The sequence below is a fragment of the Bufo bufo genome, chromosome 7, assembly GCF_905171765.1.
Source record: "Bufo bufo chromosome 7, aBufBuf1.1, whole genome shotgun sequence".
NCBI lineage: Eukaryota > Metazoa > Chordata > Amphibia > Anura > Bufonidae > Bufo > Bufo bufo.
Window position 1 is genome coordinate 50,148,838 of NC_053395.1, and position 27,612 is coordinate 50,176,449.

At 51.3% G+C, this 27,612-nt stretch overlaps 1 protein-coding gene across 1 annotated transcript in view; it reads left to right on the forward strand.

The window, feature by feature from the left end:
- The window catches only part of SMG1 (SMG1 nonsense mediated mRNA decay associated PI3K related kinase), a 150,414-nt gene that overhangs the window by 22,430 nt on the left and 100,372 nt on the right, over nt 1-27,612 (forward strand). Inside the window, exons 3-13 of the mRNA XM_040441629.1 lie at nt 4,018-4,167; nt 11,243-11,379; nt 12,414-12,472; nt 13,913-14,126; nt 16,258-16,383; nt 16,969-17,041; nt 17,704-17,801; nt 18,086-18,259; nt 18,907-19,131; nt 20,384-20,485; nt 21,389-21,658. Of these exons, the coding sequence (XP_040297563.1) occupies nt 4,018-4,167; nt 11,243-11,379; nt 12,414-12,472; nt 13,913-14,126; nt 16,258-16,383; nt 16,969-17,041; nt 17,704-17,801; nt 18,086-18,259; nt 18,907-19,131; nt 20,384-20,485; nt 21,389-21,658 (1,628 nt within the window). The remainder of the gene's footprint in view (nt 1-4,017; nt 4,168-11,242; nt 11,380-12,413; nt 12,473-13,912; nt 14,127-16,257; nt 16,384-16,968; nt 17,042-17,703; nt 17,802-18,085; nt 18,260-18,906; nt 19,132-20,383; nt 20,486-21,388; nt 21,659-27,612) is intronic.

Genomic DNA, 27,612 nt, shown 5'->3' on the forward strand with positions numbered 1-27,612 from the left:
GGAATTTTGTTTGTGAGGCCTCCCTTGATGCGGGAGCCCTTATTGCACGCTCCTCCGCCCTGGCAGTTTCCGTCAGGAGGGAGCTCTGGCTGAAGGTTTGGAAAGCGGACGCTGCCTCCAAACGTTCCTTGGCGGGGCTACCGTTTGCGGGTTCCCGCCTTTTCGGGGTCCGCCTAGACGAACTTATTTCGGAGGCCACGGGTGGTAAAAGCACCCATCTTCCTCAACCCCAAGCCAGGGGCGCCCCCCGCGGACGCCCTGGTGCGTCTCGTTTTCGGTCCTCCCGCAGGGCCTCTGGGGCTCCCACCACAGCTGCCGCTTCGGCTCCTCCCCAGGACAAGCATAGGAAGCCGTTTTTTCGGGCGCAGCCCTCCTGGCGCAAGCCGCAGGCTGCCCGCACACCCGCAGCAAAGCAATCCTCTGCCTGAAGGCGCGCCCCCACCCACCCGGGTGGGGGGCCGGCTCCTCCTTTTCAGGGACGTCTGGTTGGCTCACGTCTCCGACGCCTGGGCCCTCGAAATTGTGTCCTCCGGATACAAAATCGAATTTGCATCCTTCCCTCCAGATCGGTTCTTTCGCTCCCGCTCGCCACGGGACCCGAAACGCGCGGCTGCGTTCTCCGCGGCCGTTCAAGCCTTACTGGACAGGGGGGTGATTACCCCCGTTCCTCTAGAGGAAAGGTTCCAAGGGTTCTACTCGAACCTCTTTGTAGTTCCCAAGAAGGGAGGTTCGGTGCTGCCCATTTTGGACCTCAAAAAGCTCAACCGTTTTCTCCTCCTTCGACGGTTTCGGATGGAGTCCCTCCGTTCCGCGGTGGCTTCCCTGGAGCAGGGAGATTTCATGTCTTCCATCGATATACAGGATGCCTACCTCCATGTTCCGGTAGCCCGGTGTCACCATCGCTTCCTCCGATTCGCCGTGGGGGACCTCCACTTCCAGTTTGTCGCCCTTCCCTTTGGGCTGGCAACAGCCCCCCGGGTGTTCACCAAGGTCCTGGCCCCGGTTTTGGCCTTACTCCGTTCCAGGGGTGTTTTTCTGCTACCGTACTTGGACGATATCCTCATCAAGGCTCCGTCCTTTTCTCAAGCGGTTGCCAGCGTGGATCTCACTCTAGAGACTCTGACGAGGTTCGGTTGGGTCATCAACTTCCCCAAGTCCTCCCTTCCCCCCTCCAGACAACTGGTCTTCCTGGGAATGCTTTTAGACACGGGAGCGGCGGAAGTACGTCTTCCCTCGGAAAAACGTCTGATCCTCCGTGGGGCGGTTCGGGGTCTCCTTCTCCACCGTCGACCGTCCTTCCGCTTCTGCATGCGGGTCTTGGGGCAGATGGTTGCCTGCTTCGAGGCGATCCCATTTGCGCAGTTTCACTCCCGCCCTCTCCAACGGGCGATCCTCTCCTCCTGGGACAAATCGCCGCAGTCTCTGGATCATCCCTTCCATCTATCGCCTCCGGTGAGGTCATCTCTCCGCTGGTGGTTACAGTCCCCTCTTCTGGGCAGGTCTTTTCTGCCACTCAACTGGTTGGTGGTTACAACCGATGCCAGTCTCTTGGGCTGGGGAGGTGTGTTCCCTCCCCGATCCGTCCAGGGCATTTGGTCTCCATTGGAGTCCAGACTCTCGATCAATGTCCTGGAACTGAGAGCGGCCCTTCTGTCTCTACGACACTGGACTCATCTGTTGAAGGGTCATCCAGTTCGTGTACAATCGGACAACGCCACGGCTGTGGCGTACATAAACCACCAGGGGGGGCACTCGCAGCGCTGCTGCAATGAGGGAGGTCTCCAGCATTCTCCGTTGGGCGGAAGCCCACGTCCCGGCCCTATCGGCAATTTTTATTCCAGGGGTGGACAATTGGGCGGCGGACTTCCTCAGTCGCACCACTGTCGACCCCGGCGAGTGGTCTCTTCACCCGGAGGTATTCGAGGCCATTTGCCTTCGTTGGGGCATACCGGACGTGGACCTCATGGCCTCCAAGTTCAATCACAAGGTCCCCGCCTATCTGTCCAGGGCCAGGGATCCGGGAGCTTGCGGAGCCGACGCCCTCGTTCTTCCTTGGCGAGGCTTCGCGCGTCCATACATATTCCCTCCCATCCCACTCCTGCCCAAGGTCCTTCGGAAGATCGCGGCGGAAGGCGTCTCGGTGATTCTGGTCGCTCCGGACTGGCCCCGCCGGTCTTGGTATGCCGACCTCATGCTGCTCCTGGCAGACGCGCCCTGGCCGCTGCCCGCCAGGGAAGATCTTCTCTCTCAGGGACCGATCTTCCACCCGCGTTTAAGGTCCCTACGTTTGACGGCGTGGTTGTTGAGACCACCGTCCTGACACGTAGGGGTTTTTCTGCGGACGTCGTCCGCACCATGATCCGTGCCCGTAAGCCGTCCTCTTCTAGGATCTATTATAGGACCTGGAGGACCTATTTGGGGTTCTGTGCCGATCTGGGGATTCCTCCGCTCCGCTTTTCTCTCCCCACCGTTTTGTCCTTCCTGCAGAGCGGACTTGCCCAAGGTCTGGGTCTTAGTTCTTTGAAGGGTCAGGTGTCTGCGCTGTCCATTTTGTTTCAGCGCCCACTGGCCCCCCTTGGTCTTGTCAAGACCTTCCTTCAGGGCGTGGCTCACGCGGTTCCCCCGTACCGCCCTCCGGTACCGCCCTGGGACCTGAACCTGGTTCTCTCAGCGCTCCAGGCTTCTCCTTTCGAGCCTCTGCGGACGGTTTCCTTGCGACTTCTGTCCTGCAAGGTTATTTTCCTTGTGGCCGTCACCTCTCTTCGGAGGGTGTCCGAATTGGCTGCACTCTCCTGTCTGGAACCTTTCCTAGTGTTCCACCAAGACAAGGTGGTCCTTCGTCCGGTCCCTTCCTTCCTTCCTAAGGTGGTCTCCGTCTTTCATCTGAACGAGGACATCGTTCTCCCCTCTTTGTGTCCTTCCCCTTCCCACCCCCGGGAGAGGGAGCTTCATCGCCTGGACGTTGTCAGGGCGCTCAAGGTTTACCTGGAGGTAACCAGCTCTTTCAGGCGTACTGACTCGCTCTTTGTGGTTCCGGAGGGGTCGCGCAGAGGGATGGCGGCATCCAAAGTTGCTATCGCCCGTTTTGTCAAGATGGCTGTTACTGAGGCTTATCTCGCCAAGGGCAAGGTTCCGCCCCTCGGTGTTACCGCTCACTCCACTAGAGCGGTCGGGGCTTCCTGGGCTCAGAGGAATCGGGCTTCTACGGAGCAGATTTGCAAGGCGGCCACTTGGTCCTCCTTGCACACCTTCACCAAGTTCTACAGGGTGCATACTCATGCGTCGGCTGACGCTGCTTTAGGCCGTCTGGTGTTGCAGGCGGCAGTTGATTGATGCCCCCGGTGTTGGTCTAGTTTGTTCTGGTCCCTCCCTTCTGGGACTGCTCTGGAACGTCCCATGGTTTCCTGTGTCCCCCAAGGAATATGGGCGAGAAAAGGAGACTTTTGTATTACTTACCAGTAAAGTCTCTTTCTCGCTCTTCCTTGGGGGACACAGCACCCGCCCTTCATTTGGGTTACAGTTGTGGTTCCGGCTTGGTTGCCCCCGTTGGGGCTTGACGGTTCTTTTTCCGGTTGGTGGTTATCTTTCACTACTTGGACACGCAACTGGCAGTCTCTTCTCCAGGCTGAAGGGTATAGCTGATGGAGGAGGGGCTTACAGCTTTCACTTAGTGTCACGCCTCCTAGGGAGCAGAGCTATACCCATGGTTTCCTGTGTCCCCCAAGGAAGAGCGAGAAAGAGACTTTACTGGTAAGTAATACAAAAGTCTCCTTTTTGTGACCTCTTGACTCTGGCGAGAGATGAGGATCCTGAACAGTGTACCCCCTATTTATTGAAAATTCCCTAATAAGATATATGAAATTTTATTTTTATCCCATCCCCCCCCCCCCTTGAAATGTTGGATATTTTCATTCTGATTTGCAGTTTATGTATCTGTACTCTTCTGTGCTAGGGATTTCTAAGTGGTGTCGTAGATATGAAATAAAAATCGAGTTGTTCTGTTGCTTGCTCCTTTAGATGGCTACAGCATCAATGGAGGATCTGGAGAAAATGCTTTTGGTCGGAAGTCGTTGGGGCAAGAGCTGAGGGTTAACAATGTGAGCCCTGATTTCACTGTTCAGCATGGAAACCGTGCTTTAGCCACAAAAGAAATGAGGAAAAACCAGGGTATGTTATCATCACTACACTGGAAATTTAAAGGGCGTTTCTCATCTGGAGCAGTGCTAACAGCCAAATATGTCAATGATAAATAGGCTAAGCTCACCTAAAGAAAATGGTCTTTTATTTCTAAATCCGTTGTGCAGAAATAAGTTTTAACTTTTTTATGTAGGTTAGTATTTCCGTGCACTGAGGGTGTTCCTGCTACCCTCAGTGCACAGAAGATCCTCTCCCTCAGGGCCAGGCACCTTGACTTTCTATCGCCCCGGCCTTTCAGTCAGTGTGCAGGGGCCGGGTGGCAGAAGGGTAGCGCGAATGTCCTCGCTGAACTGCTAATTTGCATACATTTTAAGAACTTATTTCTGCACGACAGAGGCGTTCATTTCGAAAATAAAAGATGGTGTTTTCTTAGCCCATGTATCATTGAGATCTTTTCCTGATGACAGACTCCCTTTTAATCGAAATGGCTGGGGCTGTTGTGCACATGCCTTCATTTTTAGACTGTATAAACCTAGACTAGACCGTGTAAAAGTGCACCGGATTTATCATCCAGCATCAGCTAACTCTTCTTTTAGGCTGTCTAATCTGAAGCTGGATTTACATGGCCCGATGTCTGGACTGATTATCAGGAACGAATGTTCCTAGGAGCACTCCTAGGAGTTTAAGACTCAATCCTTGTTCCCGGGCAGCAGTTTGTGTGGTCTAAACAATACTTCCGCCCGAGTGCAATGATTGTGTATGTGGATGAGTGATGGCAGCAGAGGCTTCACCTCCACTTATCGCTTCCTTCCTAACAATCTACATGCGCCTTGAGTCTACACTGAGCTGGAGGGGACCAGTAAATCTGCCCCAATGTTGCCTCCACTGCTGGCTTGTGACCTCGCTAATGGTCATCTACGTTGTAAGTCTTTATTAATGGAAGTTATTATGCTCTTATCACAAATGCCAATGTTCACAAAGCTTTCTGCAGTACTTTAAATGTGTATTTATATGGGGCATCTTGTGGTGGAAATCGCCAGCTTAACCTGTGGCCAAAAATTAGTTGATTTTAATTTCTCATATTTTATGAATATCCCAGTACACCGTTTTTTTTGCTCAAAGTAGGTAAAATGTTTGAAATAAAGTGAATTATGTCACTGTCCACATGTAGTATATATATATTTTCTCGCCCATATTCCTTGGGGGACACAGGAAACCATGGGTATAGCTCTGCTCCCTAGGAGGCGTGACACTAAGTGAAAGCTGTAAGCCCCTCCTCCATCAGCTATACCCTTCAGCCTGGAGAAGAGACTGCCAGTTTTTGCTTAGTGTCCAAGGAGGCAAGACACCCCCTGCTTATGCAGGGTTGTTTTCCTATGATTTTTTATTTTTACGTTATTTGTTGTTTTTAATTCGGTTTTTTTTCTACTTACAGGGACAACAGAGGCGCATTAGACCCCTCTGTTTCTCCCGGGGTTGAGTTGCGCCAGTGCCGGTAATTCCGCACTGCCGCCTCCCCCACAGAAGACAAGGTGGACCAGGGCAGCCTCGCTCCCCTGCGTCCCGCCAGCTCAGGGTCGCCCGCACGCCAAGTCCCTCCCCCGGCTTGCTGCCACTGCGGTGCCAGGAGCTGAAGGGGCGACCCCGCTGGATGGATTGAGGGTGAAGACAGCGTATGGTGAGACAGGCTGCTCCAGCCTCCCCTTCCTCCCTCCCACCGCTGCTACAGGCCTCCTGGGCTCCCATGGCCACTGTTACTACATGGCCACTGCTACATCGTGCGCCCACCCCTCCCCCCCCCCCCGATATCGGACCGTTACCGGGCAGGGGAGTTTATCTGGGCAAGTCCTTGGCAGGGACGCTGCCTTCTGCCACATCCAGGCGCGGAGGGGGCCGCTTTCTTGGCGTGAACGGCGCCATTTCAGGCCGGCACTTCATTATCCTTGGGGGTTAAGTTCATTTTGCCGCGCGCGCGCGGCTCTGCTTCAGAGCGGCAGGGAGGGGGCGGAGCTTCCTACATGCGCTCCGCTACTTCCGGGTTCATCGCACAGTGCTGCGTGGAATCCTCTCTGCAGTGCGATCCGAAGCCGGTGCTGCTGCCTCTCCTCCACAGCCTCCTCAGTCTGTTCCCCCTTACCGCTGCCGCTTGCATCATCCGGGTCTGGTAGGACTTTTAACCCCCTCCGTGCCACAGTACTGTCGCTTGGGTGTTATCCCCGTTTCTTTCCTTGGGGTCTCCCACTTTAAGTGCAACATCTTTGTTCCACCATGTCAGACCCTTCTGCAGCCGCCAAGCCTTGGTACCATGCCTGTACTGCTTGTAGGGAACCCTTTCCCCGGGGGCAGTCTGATCCGCACTGTACTGCATGTCGGGCTCCACCGCAGCCTCAGTCGCCCGCTGTGTCGCTCCCTGCTGCCTCTGACCCGCCTGACTGGGCTAGATCCCTGTCCCAGGCCGTGGAAAGCCTCACTCATGTCGTGGGCCGCCTAATAGACAGGCCGCCTACCCCGCAGGACGCCACTCTTACTGTCGCGCCCTCCGGGTCCACCGCTTCTGCCGCTGCAGCGGGTTCACTCTCCTTTAGTGACCCCTCCCGAGCTAGGCACTCTCAGAAGCGTATTAGAGTAGAGCGAGCCTCCTCCTCGGATGCCTCCCTCTCCCCGCCACGCGTGCACACCCAGACGAGCCTCTCCTCCCCAAAGGATTCGCTCTCTGAAGGTGAATTGGCGGTTTCAGATTTGGAAATGGACTCGGCCCTGCCGTCCAAGCTAGCCTCAGCGATGGGTCAACTCATCTCTGATATTCGTGACACCTTTAAGGTGCAGGATGATCCCCCTAGCTCGGACGCAGCTAGCGTCTCATTTATCAGACCCAGGCAGGTCTCAAAAGTCTTCCCAATCCACTCTGATTTCTCCTCTGTGGTGTCTAAGGCTTGGGCTCGACCGGACGCCCGTTTTGTCAGCCCCAAGAAGCTGGACATTTGCTATCCTTTTCCAGCAGATGTCGTGGCCACATGGTCTTCCCCCTGTGGCCCGGCTGTCGAAGAACACGGCCATCCCTGTTCCCGACGGGTCCTCTCTTCAGTCAGCGGAGGACCGTCGCATGGAGACCCTTTCTAAGGGCATTTTTGCTGCCTCCGGTTCGGCTCTCAGACCGGTTTTTGCCTCTGCTTGGGCAGGGAAAGCAATCTCTGCTTGGGGTGCGCAGCTGGAACAGGAGTTGGACTCGGACGTCCCTATCCAGGACCGGCGTTCCTTGGCCCAGCTTATTGTTCGGGCCGGGAATTTTGTTTGTGAGGCCTCCCTTGATGCGGGAGCCCTTATTGCACGCTCCTCCGCCCTGGCAGTTTCCGTCAGGAGGGAGCTCTGGCTGAAGGTTTGGAAAGCGGACGCTGCCTCCAAACGTTCCTTGGCGGGGCTACCGTTTGCGGGTTCCCGCCTTTTCGGGGTCCGCCTAGACGAACTTATTTCGGAGGCCACGGGTGGTAAAAGCACCCATCTTCCTCAACCCCAAGCCAGGGGCGCCCCCCGCGGACGCCCTGGTGCGTCTCGTTTTCGGTCCTCCCGCAGGGCCTCTGGGGCTCCCACCACAGCTGCCGCTTCGGCTCCTCCCCAGGATAAGCATAGGAAGCCGTTTTTTCGGGCGCAGCCCTCCTGGCGCAAGCCGCAGGCTGCCCGCACACCCGCAGCAAAGCAATCCTCTGCCTGAAGGCGCGCCCCCACCCACCCGGGTGGGGGGCCGGCTCCTCCTTTTCAGGGACGTCTGGTTGGCTCACGTCTCCGACGCCTGGGCCCTCGAGATTGTGTGCTCCGGATACAAAATCGAATTTGCATCCTTCCCTCCAGATCGGTTCTTTCGCTCCCGCCTGCCACGGGACCCGAAACGCGCGGTTGCGTTCTCCGCGGCCGTTCAAGCCTTACTGGACAGGGGGGTGATTACCCCCGTTCCTCTAGAGGAAAGGTTCCAAGGGTTCTACTCGAACCTCTTTGTAGTTCCCAAGAAGGGAGGTTCCATGCGGCCCATTTTGGACCTCAAAAAGCTCAACCGTTTTCTCCTCCTTCGACGGTTTCGGATGGAGTCCCTCCGTTCCGCGGTGGCTTCCCTGGAGCAGGGAGATTTCATGTCTTCCATCGATATACAGGATGCCTACCTCCATGTTCCGGTAGCCCGGTGTCACCATCGCTTCCTCCGGTTCGCCGTGGGGGACCTCCACTTCCAGTTTGTCGCCCTTCCCTTTGGGCTGGCAACAGCCCCCCGGGTGTTCACCAAGGTCCTGGCCCCGGTTTTGGCCTTACTCCGTTCCAGGGGTGTTTTTCTGCTACCGTACTTGGACGATATCCTCATCAAGGCTCCGTCCCTTTCTCAAGCGGTTGCCAGCGTGGATCTCACTCTAGAGACTCTGACGAGGTTCGGTTGGGTCATCAACTTCCCCAAGTCCTCCCTTCCCCCCTCCAGACAACTGGTCTTCCTGGGAATGCTTTTAGACACGGGAGCGGCGGAAGTACGTCTTCCCTCGGAAAAACGTCTGATCCTCCGTGGGGCGGTTCGGGGTCTCCTTCTCCACCGTCGACCGTCCTTCCGCTTCTGCATGCGGGTCTTGGGGCAGATGGTTGCCTGCTTCGAGGCGATCCCGTTTGCGCAGTTTCACTCCCGCCCTCTCCAACGGGCGATCCTCTCCTCCTGGGACAAATCGCCGCAGTCTCTGGATCATCCCTTCCATCTATCGCCTCCGGTGAGGTCATCTCTCCGCTGGTGGTTACAGTCCCCTCTTCTGGGCAGGTCCTTTCTGCCACTCAACTGGTTGGTGGTTACAACCGATGCCAGTCTCTTGGGCTGGGGAGGCGTGTTTCCTCCCCGATCCGTCCAGGGCATTTGGTCTCCATTGGAGTCCAAACTCTCGATCAATGTCCTGGAGCTGAGAGCGGCCCTTTTGTCTCTACGACACTGGACTCATCTGTTGAAGGGTCATCCAGTTCGTGTACAATCGGACAACGCCACGGCTGTGGCGTACATAAACCACCAGGGGGGCACTCGCAGCGCTGCTGCAATGAGGGAGGTCTCCAGCATTCTCCGTTGGGCGGAAGCTCACGTCCCGGCCCTATCGGCAATTTTTATTCCAGGGGTGGACAATTGGGCGGCGGACTTCCTCAGTCGCACCACTGTCGACCCCGGCGAGTGGTCTCTTCACCCGGAGGTATTCGAGGCCATTTGCCTTCGTTGGGGCATACCGGACGTGGACCTCATGGCCTCCAAGTTCAATCACAAGGTCCCCGCCTATCTGTCCAGGGCCAGGGATCCGGGAGCTTGCGGAGCCGACGCCCTCGTTCTTCCTTGGCGAGGCTTCGCGCGTCCATACATATTCCCTCCCATCCCACTCCTGCCCAAGGTCCTTCGGAAGATCGCGGCGGAAGGCGTCTCGGTGATTCTGGTCGCTCCGGACTGGCCCCGCCGGTCTTGGTATGCCGACCTCATGCTGCTCCTGGCAGACGCGCCCTGGCCGCTGCCCGCCAGGGAAGATCTTCTCTCTCAGGGACCGATCTTCCACCCGCGTTTAAGGTCCCTACGTTTGACGGCGTGGTTGTTGAGACCACCGTCCTGACACGTAGGGGTTTTTCTGCGGACGTCGTCCGCACCATGATCCGCGCCCGTAAGCCGTCCTCTTCTAGGATCTATTATAGGACCTGGAGGACCTATTTGGGGTTCTGTGCCGATCTAGGGATTCCTCCGCTCCGCTTTTCTCTCCCCACCGTTTTGTCCTTCCTGCAGAGCGGACTTGCCCAGGGTCTGGGTCTTAGTTCTTTGAAGGGTCAGGTGTCTGCGCTGTCCATTTTGTTTCAGCGCCCACTGGCCCCCCTTGGTCCTGTCAAGACCTTCCTTCAGGGCGTGGCTCACGCGGTTCCCCCGTACCGGCCTCCGGTACCGCCCTGGGACCTGAACCTGGTTCTCTCAGCGCTCCAGGCTTCTCCTTTCGAGCCTCTGCGGACGGTTTCCTTGCGACTTCTGTCCTGCAAGGTTATTTTCCTTGTAGCAGTCACCTCTCTTCGGAGGGTGTCCGAATTGGCTGCACTCTCCTGTCTGGAACCTTTCCTAGTGTTCCACCAGGACAAGGTAGTTCTTCGTCCGGTCCCTTCCTTCCTTCCTAAGGTGGTCTCCGCCTTTCATCTGAACGAGGACATCGTTCTCCCCTCTTTGTGTCCTTCCCCTTCCCACCCTAGGGAGAGGGAACTTCATCGCCTAGACGTTGTCAGGGCGCTCAAGGTTTACCTGGAGGTAACCGGCTCTTTCAGGCGTACTGACTCGCTCTTTGTGGTTCCGGAAGGGTCGCGCAGAGGGTTGGCGGCATCCAAAGTTGCTATCGCCCGTTTTGTCAAGATGGCTGTTACTGAGGCTTATCTCGCCAAGGGCAAGGTTCCGCCCCTCGGTGTTACCGCTCATTCCACTAGAGCGGTCGGGGCTTCCTGGGCTCAGAGAAATCGGGCTTCTACGGAGCAGATTTGCAAGGCGGCCACTTGGTCCTCCTTGCACACCTTCACCAGGTTCTACAGGGTGCATACTCATGCGTCGGCTGACGCTGCTTTAGGCCGTCTGGTGTTGCAGGCGGCAGTTGATTGATGCCTCCGGTGTTGGTCTAGTTTGTTCTGGTCCCTCCCTTCTGGGACTGCTCTGGAACGTCCCATGGTTTCCTGTGTCCCCCAAGGAATATGGGCGAGAAAAGGAGACTTTTGTATTACTTACCAGTAAAGTCTCTTTCTCGCTCTTCCTTGGGGGACACAGCACCCGCCCTTCATTTGGGTTTACAGTTGTGGTTCCGGCTTGGTTGCCCCCGTTGGGGCTTGACGGTTCTTTTTCCGGTTGGTGGTTATCTTTCACTACTTGGACACGCAACTGGCAGTCTCTTCTCCAGGCTGAAGGGTATAGCTGATGGAGGAGGGGCTTACAGCTTTCACTTAGTGTCACGCCTCCTAGGGAGCAGAGCTATACCCATGGTTTCCTGTGTCCCCCAAGGAAGAGCGAGAAAGAGACTTTACTGGTAAGTAATACAAAAGTCTCCTTTTTTCGGTTGCTTACTCTTTTGTATTAACAAGTCTTTGTGTGTCTCCATAGAGCGATCGCTGTCCTATTCCGATGAGTCTCGGCTGTCGAATCTTTTACGGAGGATAACCCGGGAAGACGACAGGGACCGAAGACTGGCTACTGTTAAGCAGCTGAAAGACTTTATTCAGCAGCCAGAAAATAAAATGGTACAAACGTGTTGTTTTTTTACTTTCTTCATCTGACCTGGTTTTAAAACTTCTATTTGTTATGCTGTTCCAGGAGGACCTGTCACCTCTCCTGACATATCTGGTTTAGTACAGACTTGTGTTCCCCATAATATAACAATTTTGGAGAATCTTTTCTTATAATTCTGTTTTTTGTTCCTTTTCTCCTTTTATTCCTCCTAGAAATATATGAATAAATTGAGACCTGGGTGTTAACACTTTGAGGTGTTTGTCCATCCAGTGCCATGTTGTGCATGGACACACTCCTCTGATGAGGGCAGTGGTAGTGCAGAGTTGTCAGTCTAGTCATATGTTTTCTGGGAGAAATAACAGAGGAACAACAAAAACATGCTCCAGAATTGATTTATGGGGAATACGTGTACAGTAGACGTGTGGAGAGCGGACAGGTCATGCTTTTTTAATTGAATACTCAGACAACCCATGTAGCCTCTGTGATCACAACCTATAAAGTTATGGGTTTTGTAACTGGGACCCTAATAAAAAAAATTAAAAAACAGCAGTCTCGTAATGGAACAGATTCCCTTGCCCCTCAGGTGAGGCTACTCTCCTCAGAAGACCTACAGTTTGCCGGCTGCCGCTGCCCTCCCTTTCCGGGCTGTCTGGCCAGTGCACATGCAGTCTGGGACTGAAGGATTACATTTGGCGGAGTTAATGGATGAAAAGACTCCAATAAGTCGGTTGTCGAATCCCAATGACGTAATTTGGTGCAAGAATTACCAGTGTTTTACAAGACTGAACTAGTCTCTTCATCTGGTTGGTACATGATGGTGTATTATCCTGATGAAGAGAGCGGTAAAATCTTGTAACACATTGATGACTCTTGCCCCCTCCATTGGAGTCTTTTTATTCAGCAGCACACTCAGAAGTCATCCTTTCTTTGCTCCCAAATGACGCCACATTTTTTGACGCAAAAATTCTCTACCACACATCTGGTGAAAGGCATGTACATTATTGTTTTGGCGTTTCACACAAGTTTCTATTGTTTGTCTGTGCAGGTACTGGTTAAACAACTTGACAACATCCTGACCGCCATAAATGATGTGTTAAATGAAAGGTATGTCAGAGGAAGCTTCTATGTATACGTTTTAAATGATGCGACTTCCATGTTAAAGGGATTCTCCAGGAATTATTTTAAATGTCCATTAGCAACTCGTCCTAAAATGTACAGTGGAGGGTTTTCCCTGTCAGTCTGCTCGGCCTGACAGTATATCACACACAGGATGTCCTCATTGGGGATCTATTGTAGAGCAGGAGGTACTATAGTAATGATGAGATCCAGCCTGCGATATGCTGTCATGGCTGAGCAGCCTGGGGTGCAGGATCGCATTACTATGTATTGTGGGGCCAGTCAAATTCCTTTAAACTGTTGTAATTGTAATACGAAAATGAACAGCAACAATTTTTCAGAACAAGCGTTTGGGTGTTTTTAAAGATTCTGTAGCAACCAAATGGCTTCCTAGGCTCTGTTCACATGTGTATTGGAGGCGCTGTTCATCGCCTCCTTTGCAGACTTTGTTTTATTTGACAGGAAAATGTCATTGCATGCAGTGCTATTTTTCCTGTCAAAATTATGAACACATTGCCAGAACCCAGTGGACCCCAAGTGGTATCCATTGTTTGACAGGTCCAAGTGTTTAGGCCTCTGTTAGGAACCAAAGCCATAATGTAAGTGAGAACATGGCCTTAAAGGGGTTCTCCGCGAATAAAGATTTTTTAAAATCTAATGCTTGCAGCCTACCTCCGTGAATAGAAGATTAATACTTGCCTGTTCCACGCCGGTACTCTGTGCTGGCTGGATTTTTATCTGACAATTAATTGTCGATAAACTGTGCAGTGTATACGGTATATAGGATTATTCATCTATTTAAAAAAGTTTTATTTATGGTCGTAATTATTATTTTAGGGTGGGAGGATTTTTATTTCCTGGACATAAAATTGATCTAACCTTGAATGGGGCTGAGCTGCAGTACCACAGCACAGCCACACAGATATGGATGGCGCCACATCGGTTACTGCAGAGAAGAGGCCACTCTGTCAATTGATCATGTGTTCCCCAGTGCCCCCCCAAAAGAGTTCTTTGGTTCATGATATTGATGATATATCCTCAGGATAGATCATCAATATCCTATGTTTGTGGGTCCAACACCTGGCACCCCCACCAATCAGTGCCAGAACCAGTAGGCTCTGTCCTTCATTTAGTGGACATGTCCGGCTACTGCAATCCGCTCCCATTTAAGTGGAAGGGAACTACACAGTGGACGAAACTGGTTGCTGCCAAAAACTGCCAATCAAGGGGAGTCGGAGACCCAGATAGGTCACCAATATCTAGAAAGTAGAGAACCCCTTTAATTAAACTTATTTTATAAAATAATGAGCATGTTGGGCTTGCTTGAACCGCTGTTTTTGTTTTTTAAATCGTAAGAAGCAAAATTTTGTGTGGTTTGAGGTTTTTAACTGTGCGTTTGCTAAACGTGTCCTTGTTCTGTTCCTCCAGTAGTAAACTTCTCCAGGAGCTGCGGCAGGAGGGGGCGCAGTGCTTGGGCTTGCTCTGCGCTGCTCTGAGCTATGAGGCAGAGAAGATCTTTAAGTGGATTTTTAGCAAATTTAGCTCATCTTCTAAAGATGAAGTCAAACTTCTTTTCCTGTGCGCTACCTACAAAGCTCTTGAAACTGTAGGAGAAAAGAAAGCATTTTCCTCTGTGATGCAGGTGAGTGTATAGGGAAATCACGTAGCATGGACCGAAGCATGGGAAAGTTTCTCTGGCAGCACTGAGGCATGGGCCTAGAAGTATTTTTATCATTACTGGATGCCTGTCGGTGTGTTTTCTTTAGAGAGATGTAAGATGCTAAACTTTCACATTTTTACAAAGGAAAAGCCTTAGGCCTCCTGCACAGGAATGGGATCCGCAGAATACGGGTACCTTCCGCGTGCAATCCGATTTTTCTCAGTCCCATTTATAGACATGGCTATTCTTGTCCGCAAAACCGACAAGAATGGGACATGTTCTATAATTTGCCGAACTGCGGATGTGCGAAAAACGCAGATGTGTTTGTGGCTCCATAGGAAAGAATGGGTCAGTGTTCTGTATGCAAAAATACAGAGTGCACTGAAGAAAAATATGGTTGTGTGCATGAGGCCTTAGAGCAGTGATGGCACTACAGCTGTGGTGAAACTACAACTCCCAGCATGCTCCATTCATTTCTATGAAGTTTTTAGAATAGCCAAGCAAGTGTATATCTTGGGAATCGTAGTTTTACCACAGTTGGATGTTAGCCATCACAACCTTAGATTATGTTAAAGGGAACCTGTCACCGGGATTTTGGATATAGAGCTGAGGACATAGGTTGCTAGGTGGCCACTAGCACATCCGCAATACCCAGTTCCCATAGCTCTGTGTGCTTTTTATTGTGTAAAAAAAAAACGATTTGATACATATACACAAAATCCCGGTGACAGGTTCCCTTTAAGACAGAGGATTTTGCCGTGGGTTTTCATTCCAAACCCATGATTCTCGTGGTAACCGCGCTAAAAATGGACCTGAACATTCTTGGCGCAGTTAAAAAAAAAAAAACAGGCCGCATGATGCACAGCCTGTAATTCAAAACAATGGAAGGTGGTTTCAGCAGATTCAGACTGGGTTTTCATCACTGAATCTGTGCAAAACCCCACTCCCAAAAATCCTCCATCTGAACATGCTTTCTAATGGTTTTCTAGGATTTTACAGGTGATGGCTACTCCCATTGAGTTCAATTGGAGCAGCATTGCAGTTACCAGCTCTGTCCACTGCACAATGGACAGAGCTGTGCATTTCTGGCACCTGAGATACCGGAGAACAGCTGATTGGCGGGGTGCTGGGTTTTTGACTCCACCGATCAAATAGTGATGGCTTATTCTAAGGATGGTATCCTGGAAAACCCTTTTAAGGCTCTGCTTATTAGTTTGTGGAGCCAAATGTGAATGAAAGTGTTGCAGTGCTCCACATGAATGGGCATGCCTGCAGTTTCCAGTACAGTGGATGGCTAGAGCACTGCTGTGAAGGGAACGCAGCTCTGAAGCCTCTTCCTTGTCTGGATCCATGGAGGTCCCAGAGGTCACTTTAGATGAAGGGTGATTAGTGGGTGATTAGTGGCTATTTTGTTTGGGACAAAATGCATTACTTCAGTAGGTCTGGGTTGGAAGTGACACAGCAGGGCTAGAAATCCAAATGGAGAGCACTGTGCTCCACAAAGACACATCCACTAGATTCTTGTGATCGTTGGTGATCCCAGCAGTCTGCCTCCCACCAATCGGCAAGAGGTGGCATATGCTTAAAGGGTATTCTGGTTATATTAAGTTAATAATCTAATTATTGGATCGGCTGTGGTCCTACTGCTGGGACCCCCACCAATCACAACAGGGCACCGTAACCCATGGAGCACCCCAAAATGAATGCTTGCGGCTGCCCCATCAGTACCTGAGGTAGGAAAACCCATTAAGGCTAGTTCATATCTGCGTTGGAAGCTTCGTTGCAGATTCAGTCAAAAGGACCAGATGAGAAGTTCCTGCATGCATTAAAAAAAGCAGGGTTTTGACACCAAACTCAATGGACTCGATTGTAGTCAATGGAGTCCATCCAGCTCAGTTCGGGTCAGTTATGTTCCCTATCCGGCACGTCTGTTATTTTCGTTGTTGTTCTGCTCCGTTAGAGAAGCAAAACGGAAAAATAAACTATGGTGGTGTGAACTTATTCTAACTGTAGACAGCTAAATAGTAATGCTTGTGATGGTTTTTGGTTTCAGCCTCTTTACCTTTATCCACTTTGTATATGAGAACATGTATTTTGTCTTTTTTTCTCTTAGTTGGTAATGACCAGCTTGCAGTCAATCTTGGAGAATTTAGATACACCAGAACTGCTGTGTAAATGTGTGAAGTGCATCTTGCTCGTGTCCCGCTGCTACCCACATATCTTCAGCACAAACTTCAGGGTAAGCTGTCTAGAAATGTAAAAGTGCAACATCTTGCAGTGTCCTCTGATCACACGGCATCTTTTGTCTGCGCTGAAATTTCACCAGGGGCCGCGTGATTTCTGTCTTCCCTTCGTTTCGATAGGAGGCAGCGCTGAGGATCCCTCCATGCCAGAATTTCACTGGAAGGCTCCATTCACACATCCGTAGCGTGTTTTGCGGATCCTGCAAAACACGGACATGGCAGTGTGCGTTCTGCATTTTGTGGACCGTACATCGCCGGAACTATTAGAATATGCCTATTCTTGTCCGCAACTGCGGACAAGAATAGGACATGTTTTATTTTTTTCGGGAACAGAAATGCGGACGCAAAAGTGCAGGTCTGCAATTCCGGAGCCGGGCCGCACATCGTGCGGCCCCATAGAAATGAATGGGTCCGCAATTCCAAAATGGGTCCGCAAAAACGAAATTGCGGACGTGTGAATGGGGCCTAAAAAAAAGTGCAGTGTGAACAGACCCTAGTGCTTTTACTTAGCTTTAATTTAATATGAATGCTGTCAGGATGGATTAGCCAAAATCAGCTGCAACCTTTGTTTCCACTCTTAGGACACAGTTGATATTTTGGTTGGATGGCACATAGATCTCACACAGAAATCTTCGCTCACTCTACAGGTGTCAGGTAAGGTTACTGAGGACTACCTGGACAGATGGACACTTGGTGCGTGTTTCTACACATTCATTGTATAAAAATTTCTGAAATGCCTTGTAACGTATGTCTGGTGGCCTCCAGAATCCCCACTTGCAGCATAGTTTGTCCAGTAAATAATGTTAGAGAATCTGTCACTACATTTTGGCACCACCGGCTAATACCACTGTGGTATATGTGGAGAGCCCTGATTATGAATCCCTTCCACCCCTTGCTTCTCCCCGAGTCCAGATAAGTCATCCTAACGATGTGCACATGCTCAGCAGTCCTGTTGGGCATTACTGAGGCCCATCCATCTGCCCTAATATACACTATCCCAGAAGCTGCTGATTTTGAATATTTAAGACGTGGGACAAGAGTGCAGGGAAGGAGAATGCCTAGTTTACTTGTGATTGACATCTACATGTAGAACCTTTTCAAGCAAATTGCAGGGTACTACAAGTGAGTTTGAGGGGGAAAAAAAATACATATTCAGAATCTGTCAGTCACACTATGCCTTACTTCTAGCAGTTTGATGGGGCTACAGATTCCATTTAAATTTGCTATTGCAGTTTTGTAATACCCTTTTGTAGTCATTAATGTCTTGAATTTGTTCTAACGTCTAATTTTGCCGTTTTCTTGGCTTACACCTGCAGGGTGGCTACAAAGCCTGGAGCCATTTTGGGTTGCCGACCTTGCATTTTCCACTACTTTGTTGGGGCAGTTCCTGGAAGACATGGAAGCCTATGCCGATGTAAGAAGCTGCGTAAAGGGGTTTCCTGGGTTATAGATATTGATGACCTATCCTTAGCATAGGTCATCAATATCAGATCAGTGGGGAGTCCAGCATCCAGCAATCCCACCGATTAACTGCTCACAGCTGGAACAGAGCTGGTGGCAGAAAACTATCTTGTGTAGTGGCTGTGCCGGGTTACTGCAGATCAAGTCCCATTCACGATGGAGGCTCACAATTCAGTTGTGCAACAAACCCTAGTCAGAATTTATTAATTTCATTCTTTTTTAATTTTTCCTTTTCAGGATCTTGGCAACATTGCTTCTGGTGAATCTGTTGATGAAGACATTCCTCCTCCATCAGTTTCATTGCCTAAGCTCGCTGCTCTTCTCAGAGTGTTCAGTACAGTGGTACGAAGTATTGGGGAGAGATTCAGTCCGATCAGAGGACCCCCGATTACTGAAGCTTATGTCACCGATGTAAGGAAAAAAATTATAATATGGTGGAAATCGTCGTCTAGGCTTCTTTTGTTGATTTAATGTCACCTGTAAAAAATTGTGCAACTCCTTTTTACCAGTAGGGTACATGGGTGGGGGGGACTTCCATCTCTTTTGTAAGCCTAACTTGACCAAATTCAGCTGCATGACGACTAGGTGATTGCATTTCTCCTGCTGTGACTATAGAAGGCTTTGTCTCAGTGAACCCTTCTAGTTGCTGGGAGCTGGACCAGTTGTGATCAGCTGATCACCGTCACCGATGCAATGTCTGATGAGAGAACCCCCCATCAAACATACTTCTATGGAGCATGGTTTGGTTAGATGTTACTTGAGGTAGAAGTTGGCATCGCAAGTCCTTTCAAGTCGAATGTTTTTCCCCTTAACCTTAGACTTATCAAATGCTTACAGGCAGAATATCGATCATGAGAATGGGGGGCTCTGTTATGGACTGGGTGGTTTGGAGTGGATAAACCCTCTCTCTCTTCTGCTCCTATTTTCATTGGGTTGGCATTTATGTGAATTGGGGGTTTCTGGGCACCTTTCAGCATTGTACCAAAAGTCCTAATTTCAATTATTCCGACACAGGCTTTTGCCCCTGGAAACATTTCATATCCCACTTTAATCCCCAGATCTTGTATCGAGTGATGAGGTGCGTTACTGCAGCCAACCAGGTGTTCTCCTCAGAGACTGTATTAACAGCTGCCAATGAATGCGTTGGTGTATTACTCGGCAGTATGGATCCTACCATGGCAATACACTGTGAAATGGTAATCGCATACGGGTTAGACCAGCTGGAGAACTGTCAGACTTCTGGTACTGATTACATTATCTCTGTCCTCAACTTACTAACTCTGGTAAGTGTATTGTAATATTTGTATCATTGGTACAAATAAGTGAATTTTGCAGAACCAGTGTAGGAATCTAGTGAACAGCTTGTGTAGCCTTGCTCTTAGAGTACAGTGTAATGATGGGAGGGCGTTGTTTCTAAATGTCAACCTTTTATTAATGAGTTGTTGACTACCCACCATGTTGTAATCTTAGGCTACATTCACATCAGCATTTTGAAACCAGACAGGCTGTTTCGGCAGAGGAACAGCCTGCCGGAGTTCACTGTGTTAGGCCAAGCCAGATAATGCCGGGAACCCCCTGATCACCATTGATTATAATGCCGGTTTTCGGACGGGCATGCAGGACTTTTTGTCCTTCCAAAAGCTGCTATTTATGCCAAAAAGCAGCCGGACCCCTGTCGATTTCTAAACGCTGATGTGAACCTAGCCTTGGCTATGTTTATTGTAACCCCCAACTGTAACATACACTAGATAAGTGGTATACAGCAATATGCATTTCAGCTTGATGCTGAGAGATAATTACATAATTTTTGTGCTCACCTGTACCCTGAAAATGGCCACAAAATTGACTATTTTTGTAATATTTCTTTTTGCCTATGTAGCACCAACATATTTGGCTGTACTGTGCACGGATTTCTATTCCCAGTTGGTCTCGCTGTCTAACATCCCCTTTCTTCAACAGATGCCCCATCGGCCCCATTTCATAGGAAGCCAGTTAAAGGGGTTTCACACAAAAAATACAGAACGCCTGAATGTGGCTGCATTGTCAGCAGAAGATACATCCATATCTTAGAATATATTTTTTTTCTTTTTACTTTCATTAGCTTGCAAAGCTCTGTGCAGCACAGTTATTTTCATGTTTCCAGGGATTTTGATAGGATTACCCATGTGAAGGAATACAGCAGCCATGATTGCTCTCTTCTCTCGCGCATACATTGACTTTTTTTTACAGCTGCCTGCATGCCCCTTTTATAATAAAGTGTAAGGCAGTGCTGTCATTACTTCTGTCTTCATAGGCAACATCTCTGCTGCCCATAGACAAGGAGTCATGTTGAGAGTCGCACCGCTTTCACGGTAGTGAAAAAAGGTCAAGGGATATGCCATAAATGTCTTTGATTTGGGTCCCACCTCTGCAGAATCCAAAAAAGACCTATTTCTGTGGCGTGCAATTGAAATGGCAGCATTTTAATTAATAAAAAATGTAAGATTTGAAGGAGATGTTTCTATAAATTGACATCGTCATGTTTTATGCTTTCAGATTGTCGAACTGATTAATACGAAATTACCTTCTACATTTGTGGAGAAACTCTTTGTGCCCGACTCAAAGCTGCTTGCACTACGATTCCATAAGGAAAAGGAAGTAAGAAAATCAGTGTCTTGGACACACATTTTATTATATATTTTTTTTAATCTCTGAAGGAACGAAATCCAATTGTAACAACCTAGTAGTACACGTGAGGTCTTTTTTTTTTCTTTTTTTTTTTTTTGCTTATGTGGCAGGTTGTAGTCTGTTACTGGAAAATGTTAGCATATGCACAACATCATGTGCCGTGTCTAATACCAAGCTGACACTGCCTCAAATGCAGTACCAGACCTCGTTGGATTGCTGTGTTGGTACTGCCTAGAAATTGCCTCAGAAGGGCTAGCAATATAATATCATGCAGGAGAAATATCATATTTTATATTAGCCATCCCCCAAGGTTGGTTTTAAAGCTCATCTCTCAGCAGATTTTTCTCTGACACTGGCTGACCTGTTACATGTGCATTTGGCAGCTAAAGACATCTGTGTTGGTCCCAGGTTTATATGTGTCCGTATTGCTGTTTTTTTTTTTATTTTCTTTTTTAAATATAGATGCAAATGAGCCTGTAGGAACAACGGGGGTGTTGCCACTACACCTAGAGGCTCTGATCTCTGCAACTGCCGTGCCCTATGATTGAGGGCTAGGCATGAAAACATCACCATTCCTGCCTGGCTTTGTCACTCAAAGTTGCAGAGAGCAGAGCCTCTAGGTGTAATGGTAACGCCCCCGTTGCTCCTAGAGGCTCATTTGCATATTTTAAGACTTAATTTTTCTCAGCAATGCGGGCACATAGGAACATGGGACCAACACAGATGCCTTCAGCTCCCAAGTGCACATGTAACAGGTTAGCCGGTGTCATAGGTACAAATCTGCTGACAGATGCCCTTTAAATTAAGTGACATGCTCAGTTGCGAGAGCAAAATAAATGTTTAGTTGTAATCTCTCTTAATTTTTTTTATTAGGTAATTGGTGCAGCCAATGCCCTGTACCAAGCAGTATTGACCCTGAAGAACATTCCGGTTTTGGAGACGGCATATAAACTGATTTTAGGAGAAATTACATGTGCTTTGAACAGTCTCTTGGGATGTCTACAACTACCCGAGGCCTGTGCTGAGATTCAGCATGAAGCCTTTAAGAATCATACGTTTGGTGTGGACAGCGCAAAGTTTGTTGCTGTATTTGACTTGAATGTTCTGATGACAATTGGTAACGCAAAAAACTCACTGATTGGGGTAAGTTATAATGAAGAGAAGAAGAAATAATTCTCAATGAATCTTCTATTGTCTGGAATTCCAGATGCTGGTCTTCTGTGCATAAGAAATTCTAAATGAAACATTTGTATGCAGCAGACCCCAGCAAAATCAGCATGTAAATCTTCATATATCAGGATGCAACTTTAGGTGCATACTAATTCCTACTGGATGAGAACATATTTTTAGTCTGGTTGCAGTTTTGGAAGCCAAGATCAGGTGTGAATTATAAAGGACCGATACTGCCTCACCCCTTGCCTCCGCAAGTTACAGGCACTGGCCATGTAAATCCCTTTTCTCGCCCAGTTTCCTTGGGGGACACAGAAGACCTTGGGTATAGCTCATCTCCATAGGAGGCGTGACACTAAGTGAAAGCTGTTAAGCCCCTCCTCCACAGCTATACCCTCAGCCTGGAGAGAGAGACTGCCAGTTTTTGCTTAGTGTCCAAGGAGGCAAGACACTCCCTGCTCTGCAGGGCTGGTTTCTCCTTGTTTCAATTTTAGATTTTTACTTTTTTCTTTTCTTTTTGTTCCAGATCATCAGGGATAACAGAGTCGCACTAGACCTCTCTGTTCTCCCGGGGTTGAGCTGCGCCAGTGCCGGTCACCCGCACTGCTGCCTCCCCCACAGAAGGCAAGGTGGATCAGGGCAGCCCAGCTCCCCTACATCCCGCCAGCGCAAGGGTCGCCCGCACGCCAAGTCCCTCTTCCAGCGTCCTGCCACTACGGTGCCAGTAGCTGAAGGGGCGACCCTGCTGGAATGGACCGAGGGTGAAGACGGCTGTGGTAAGAAAGAGGCTTCTCCAGCCCTACGTCCCCCACCCCCCCCACCCTGGTCTCCTGCGTGCCTACCCCCATACTGGGCCTCTAGTCCCCTGCTGGATCTATGCTGGCCCCTGGGGTGCCGCAGAGCGGCAATTTCCTTCTGCCTCCCCCTGCCTGGCTCCCATAGACATGCAGCCAGTGGCTGTCTCCACAGCCAGCTACAGAAGCGGCAACTAACATGGGTGGAAATCAGCACAGGCATCTCCTACCGGAGTGTTGCTCAAGGCCTGAGGCTCCTGACGGCTGTGGAGTAAGGCCTCGCCTCCGGCCGACATCGGTAGTCCGGTGCGGCCGGGCGCCGCAAAATCTTAGCCCAGGCTCCGCGGCCTGCTAGGCCGCCATTCCGAGCCCCTGACTCTTCCGGCCGGCGGGGTGGGCTCCCGCGGCCGGCAAGCCGCCATTCCGAGCCCCTGACTCTTCCGGCCGGCGGGGTGGGCTCCCGCGGCCGGCAAGCCGCCATTCCGAGCCCCTGACACTCCGGCCGGCGGGGTGGGCTCCCGCGGCCGGCTTTGGGCTTGACGTCTATGCCCAGCAGGCCCCGGCTGACCGTTGGTGCCGGTCGGTGGGGCTCCGCTAATTTTAGACCAGGTTTCGCGGCCTGCTGGGCCGCAATTCCGACCGGCCCGCGGGGTGGGCACCCGCGGCCGGTTTTGATGCGCCACTCCGCCTCAGGTCCCGGCGGTACATACCGGGCGCCGCAAATTTAGACCCCGGCTTCACGGCCTACTAGGCCGCAAAATTCCGGCCTCTGGTGGAGGGGGCGGGAACTTCTCCAGGCGCGAATTCTTCCCGCCGGGAGGTTCCTCCGCCCCCAGGGGATCGCAGCGCCGCCCTCCAGGCCGGATCCATGTTAACCCTTTGGGTACAGGCCGGCTCCCAATGGGCCTGTATGGCTGGCCCCCCTTTTCCTGACTATCTGTGCCCCTATAGGTGGCCCCCCTTTAGCCTCAGAGAAGCTGTGTTTTTAATAAAAAAAAAATAATAAAAAAAAAAAATAATAATAATAACAGATTTCTTTTGGACTGCGCAGGACGCTGCAGCCTCATCAGTAGTGCTGCATGTCTGCATGCCCTCTTTCCACAGGTGGCATAGTGTTGCGCTCCCAACCTGCGTAGGTGCTAGGGCATTTCCCCTTTTAGGCGGTTTTCCTGCCCTCTTCCAGGATACGGCGCTGGCCAAGTGCATGCGGCCCTTCCGTAGGCAGCATTCATCATCTCTCCAGTTATGGTGCCTGCCATGTGCATCCCCCCCCTCCTAGGCGGGATACTGCACTCTCCCTGGCTGCCGGCTGGCCAGGTGCATGACCCCCTTTTAGGCGGAATACTGCACCTTCACCGGATACGGTGCTGGCCATGTGCATGACCCCCTTCCATAGGCGGAATGCTGCACTCTCTATGGATTTGCTGCCGGCCATGTGCGTGACCCCCTTCCATGGGCGGAACGCAGCGTTCTCACTGGATTCGCTGTCGGCCATGTACGTGACCCCCTTCTCTAGGCGGAAAGCTGCACTCTCACTGGTTTCATTGCCGGCCATGTGCGTGACCCCCTTCCATGGGCGGAACGCAGCGCTCTCACTGGATTCGCTGTCGGCCATGTGCGTGACCCCCTTCCATGGGCGGAACGCAGCGCTCTCACTGGATTCGCTGTCGGCCATGTGCGTGACCCCCTTCTTAGGCGGAACGCTACACTCTCACTGGATCTGTTGCCGATCATGTGCATGACCCCCCTTTTTAGGCGGAATACTGCACTCTCACCGGATACGGTACTGGCTATGTGCACGACCCCCTTCCATAGGCGGAACGCTGCACTCTCTCTCATGTGCTACGATGTACTTATGTACTATGTTGCTATGCTGCACTCTCACTGGTTTCGCTGCCGGCCATAGGCATGACTCAGGCAGCATACATACATCCCTCCGTCTGTGGTTGTTTTCTCGCAGGTACGTTGCTGGCCATGTGCATGTACCCCATACATGGCGGGGTGCTTGCACTCTCGCTGGATCCGCTGTCGGCCATATGCATGACCCCTCTTCCGTGGGCGGTGTACGCACTCTCGCTGGATTCGCTGCCTGCCAGGGGCATGCCTTCCTTCCTCAGGTGACATACACACATTCTCACTGACTGTGTTTGTCTCTCACCAGTACGATGCTGGCCATGTGTATGACTCCCATATATGGCGGGTGCACGCACTCTCCCTGGATGAGATGCTGGCCATGTGCATTACCCCCCCCCCTTTTTTTCTGGGCGGCATGCTACACTCTCTCCGGATACCTTGCTGGCCATGAGCATTGCCCTCTAACATGGGTGGAACGCTTGCACTCCCATTGGATACGGTGCTGGCCTTGTGCGTGGCCACCCCTCATTCCATGGGCAGAATGCTCATGAGATTCACGGCTGTCCTTGTATGACTGTGCTGGACTTGTACATGTCCCCCTTCATTGGCAGAGTAGTTGCACTCTCGCTAAATCAGTGTTGGGTGTATTATTGCACACTCACTTAATGCTAGGATAACCCTGTGCATATTCCCCTTTCACTAGGTGGACCTCCTGCGTTCATGCTGGATTATAGGGTATGTCCTGCTTCTCTGAAGTAGGTACGGCCTTAGGCATCACTCCCTTTTGGGACCTGCCTTTGCACTCTTGCCGACTGCAGTTTGCCAGATACAATTTCCCCCCTTTTCGGGGCGGACTGCTTGCGTTCCATCGCATGCTATACTAGGCTTGTGCATAACTCCCTTTCAGGTTGCACTTCGCAATTCCGTACATGCTGTGGCACTCTGTGGCGAGCCCCCCTTTCTCGCTAAATTAACCTTTTGCAGTGAGCGGACGTTCTTGTGCGTTGTTTGGGCCGTGTATGCCTTCTCCTCCTGTAGGTGGGTTGGCCTTCTCACTGCTTACGGGCTGCTCGTACGTATGCCTCATCTACTTCCTGCGGCATACTTTTGTTTTCTTGGGATACGATGCCTGCCACAAACCTTGCACTCGTCTCTAAGGAGTTCATTCTGTCCACCTGACCCGGACGGGCTCTACTTGCTCTCTGCTGCACGGAGCTGGGTGGTACTCATTCATTTAGTTGGCCCTTCATCCCAGGGAATGTTCGTGGTTCCTAGATGCGTGCCCATTCGTCCTTCCGCGGTATTGCTTCCCTGCGCTAGTGGTCACATGGTCGAGAGTGCGGTTGTCTGGAGCGCCCCTCGAATTCTTCGTTGGCTCTGGCAGGACTGCGGTTCCCTTGCCTGCTGCAATTTCCTCCTCTTCGGATGTAGTGTGGTATGAGTCCTTCCTCTTGGCGCCTCTACGCTACAGTCTGATCTGCTACCAGGTGCGGGCCGCTTTTCTCGGGAAGGTCACCCAAATTCTCTTGGGTGCTCGATTACCCAGGTCCGGAGGACCTCCGCCTTGGGTTCTTCAGGGTATTCTCCTTCTGCGAGGCGGTGAACCGGGCATCTCACAGTGTAGCAGGGTTCTGCTTTTGAGCTGTCCTATGGCTTCCCTGTTGCCCACTCCTCCGTTCGGTTGGAGGGTGTTATGCCGGCCTCTGTCTCGACTACCTTATCTCGCCGGCTCTGTTTGGCCCCCGCTCGGTACAGATCACTCTGATGTGGCTTCTGTCCCGCCAGACTTCAGAGGTTGTTCCTTCACTGTTCTCCCCTCTGGGGAGAGCATGGTTGTCATGTGGATGGTTCCGGTGTTCCTTTTGGCCTCGTACTGTCTCCCTTGTTCACACTGGCTGTATTAGCTGTGCCGATTTATCGAGTCTACCGCGTTCTGTCCTCCCGCTGAGTGCAGATTGTGTGGTCCATTCTAAGACAATGGTCCTGCTGTAGACTTACCTTCTCGGTAACTTGGGGGGACTACCTTTCGGTCCAGATTGTCCTTTGATCTCCTACACCGGGACTGTAGAACATGGCTACATCAGCATGGACTATAGCCTGTCTTGTCCTGGCATCTGGCGGATGCTGGGCGGACCCTTTTGGTTCCTTTCCGTCTGTCCTTCTGCTCCCCCACTCGGGTGGATACGGGACAACGTTGCTCGGGGGCCGACGGGACCAGTTTGCCAACTTCTGCCCGTGTTACTGGTCTGCGCCTGATCACATTTGGTTTTTCGCCCGCTTGCCAGGCGACTCCAGCGGGTTCGCTACTGCCCGCTCCTGGCTGTATTTCGTCCAGGATCTGTCGTAAGACTTATGGTTTTTTTATCTGGGGTTCTGTGGGAAGCTGTGCATTCCCCACTCTGACTTTTCTCTCCCCATGGTTCTGTCTTTTTTCCAGTCCGGCCTGGACCTGGGACTGGGATTCCTTTACTTGAGGTATCAGTGTCAGCGCTGTTCTTCCTCTTCCAGCGTTCCCCAGCCCTCTGGGCCTGTCAAGACCTTCTTACTCGAAATGGCTCTTTGGTTCCTCTGTACTGTCCTTCGGTACCGCCCTGGGAACTACATACTGAGTTCTCGGCGCTCCAATCTTGTCCTTGGAGCCGTTACAGAAGTTCTCTCTACCCCTCCTGTCCTGTACGGTTGTGTTTCCGTATCAGTCGTGTCTCTGACGGGTGCCTGAATGGCCCCCTTTTTGTTCTGAGCCTTCTGTCTTTTCCCAGGACAGGGCTGTTCTACATCCCGTTCCTTCCTTCTGAAGGTGGTGTTTGCCTTTCGCTTCAACACTTCACCAATTTGGACGTTGTTTGGGCCTTGCAGTTTTTATTTGGAGATCTCCGACTCTTGTCGACGTTCGGTCTCTTGGGTTTCCTGGAGGTCCGCGCTTAGAGTTGACGGACTCCAGGGTGGTTTTCCTCCGCTTTATCAGATTGGCTATTGCTGAGGTTACCGCACCGAGGGCAGGATTCTGCCTTTACTGTCACCGTTCATTTCACCAGAGCGGTCGGTGCCTCCTGGGCCGGAGGCTTTGGGCTTCGGCCATGCATTTGAGCAAGGCGGCCACAGGTCTTCCTTGCACGCTTTACAGAGTTCTACAGGGTGCATACTCTGGCTTCGGCGTATGCTGCCTTGGTCCGCCTGGGTCTGCAGGCGGCGGTTCCTTGATGCCTTCGGGTGCTTCGCCTTGGAGCTGTGGTCCCTCCCCTTTTGGACTGCTTTTGAACGTCCCAAGGTCTTCTGTGT